The 1,244-nt window shown below is 48.2% G+C and overlaps 1 protein-coding gene across 1 annotated transcript in view; it reads left to right on the top strand.

Annotated features, from left to right (window-relative positions):
* The first annotated feature begins 6 nt into the window (after positions 1 to 6).
* The window catches only part of LOC119417406, a 2,038-nt gene continuing 800 nt past the window's right edge, over positions 7 to 1,244 (top strand). The window contains exons 1-2 of the mRNA XM_037684611.1: positions 7 to 47; positions 127 to 184. Of these exons, the coding sequence (XP_037540539.1) occupies positions 7 to 47; positions 127 to 184 (99 nt within the window). The remainder of the gene's footprint in view (positions 48 to 126; positions 185 to 1,244) is intronic.

Consider the following 1,244-nt stretch of genomic DNA (forward strand, 5'->3'; position numbering starts at 1 on the left):
GGAGACATGGCTAAACTGCTGGATGTCCTGTCCAGAGAGGACGTCAGGTGGGGACATGTTGGTCCAGACATCATGTGGTCCTTGTCTGACACCATATTTAATCGTGTGCCATCTTTTCCCTCTCAGACTGTTGGAGGTCTGTCATCGCAGACACAGCGACAGATCAGATCTCTTCAAGACAAAGGTAGGAGGTCCAGACCTCGTTCTTCTTGTCTTTGTCCACCTGGTCTACATTTGTCCTAGGACAGTTCTGAGAAGGACCATTGAAATGGATATTTTGATTAGAGGAGGAGAACCTCATGCATGTGCATCACCAGATAAATCAGTGTGAATGACTGTTTGGACTCACTTGGTAAAGGTTCTGGACAGGTTGAGGACCTGCTCCACACCAGGACCAATCAGAACGTGCAAGACCTCTCAGTCAGGATGCTGCTCTGCTGTTAGGGTTCAGGTCTCCCTGGTATTTTTATGCCCTTGAGATGATGGTCCACCTCTGGAGCACATTCCCATAGATATCCTTCCATGTGGTTCCCAGTAGAACATCAGATCCAGTTCTGGCATGACTTGGATCATGTTAGGATGAAGCTACATGCCAGAAGACCACAACATCTCAGCAGCACCAACATCTTGTCTCTGTTGTCACCATCATGACTGTAGTCTCAGTGTGAGGCCAGTTCTGCTTCCAACCATGACAACGTTGGTCCTTCTTGGTGGTTCTGACACCACCACGCTCCACCCTGGACCTGGTAGTCCACCAGCACAATCATGAACCTCCATAACCCGTCGGCCCTGATCACACAGTGAGAGCCCACAACATTTTTCATACATCTTGAGACCTCACCAAGACCTGAGGTGTGTTCTGTCTCGGGGTTCTAACTTTGTGTCAGGCCGATCCGTCTGTCAGAAGCTGGTTCCATGAGCTCCAAGGACAAGAACAAGAGAAAGCTTCTGTCACACCTGCATGGACAACCGTACCTGTCCGTAACGCCTGGCTCCTCTGAACTGTCACAAAATAAGAGTCCTGTCAAATATTCTGGTCTGTCAGTCGACAAGCGTTTGTTCAATGTGACCTCTGACCAGCGGTCTCCACCTTCAGCTTCTTCATGTGTCCAGGTGAGTCCCACTGAGCCTCAGACTCATTCACAGCAGACACCTGCTTTAAGAGTGAAGACAAGAGTGGACAATCATACGGATAAATTCAGAACAAGTGAAAATAAAATGCTGTTAAAAACGTAACAAAAACA

The sequence above is a fragment of the Nematolebias whitei genome, chromosome 1 (genome assembly GCF_014905685.2).
Source record: "Nematolebias whitei isolate Nwh7 chromosome 1, NemWhi1, whole genome shotgun sequence".
NCBI lineage: Eukaryota > Metazoa > Chordata > Actinopteri > Cyprinodontiformes > Rivulidae > Nematolebias > Nematolebias whitei.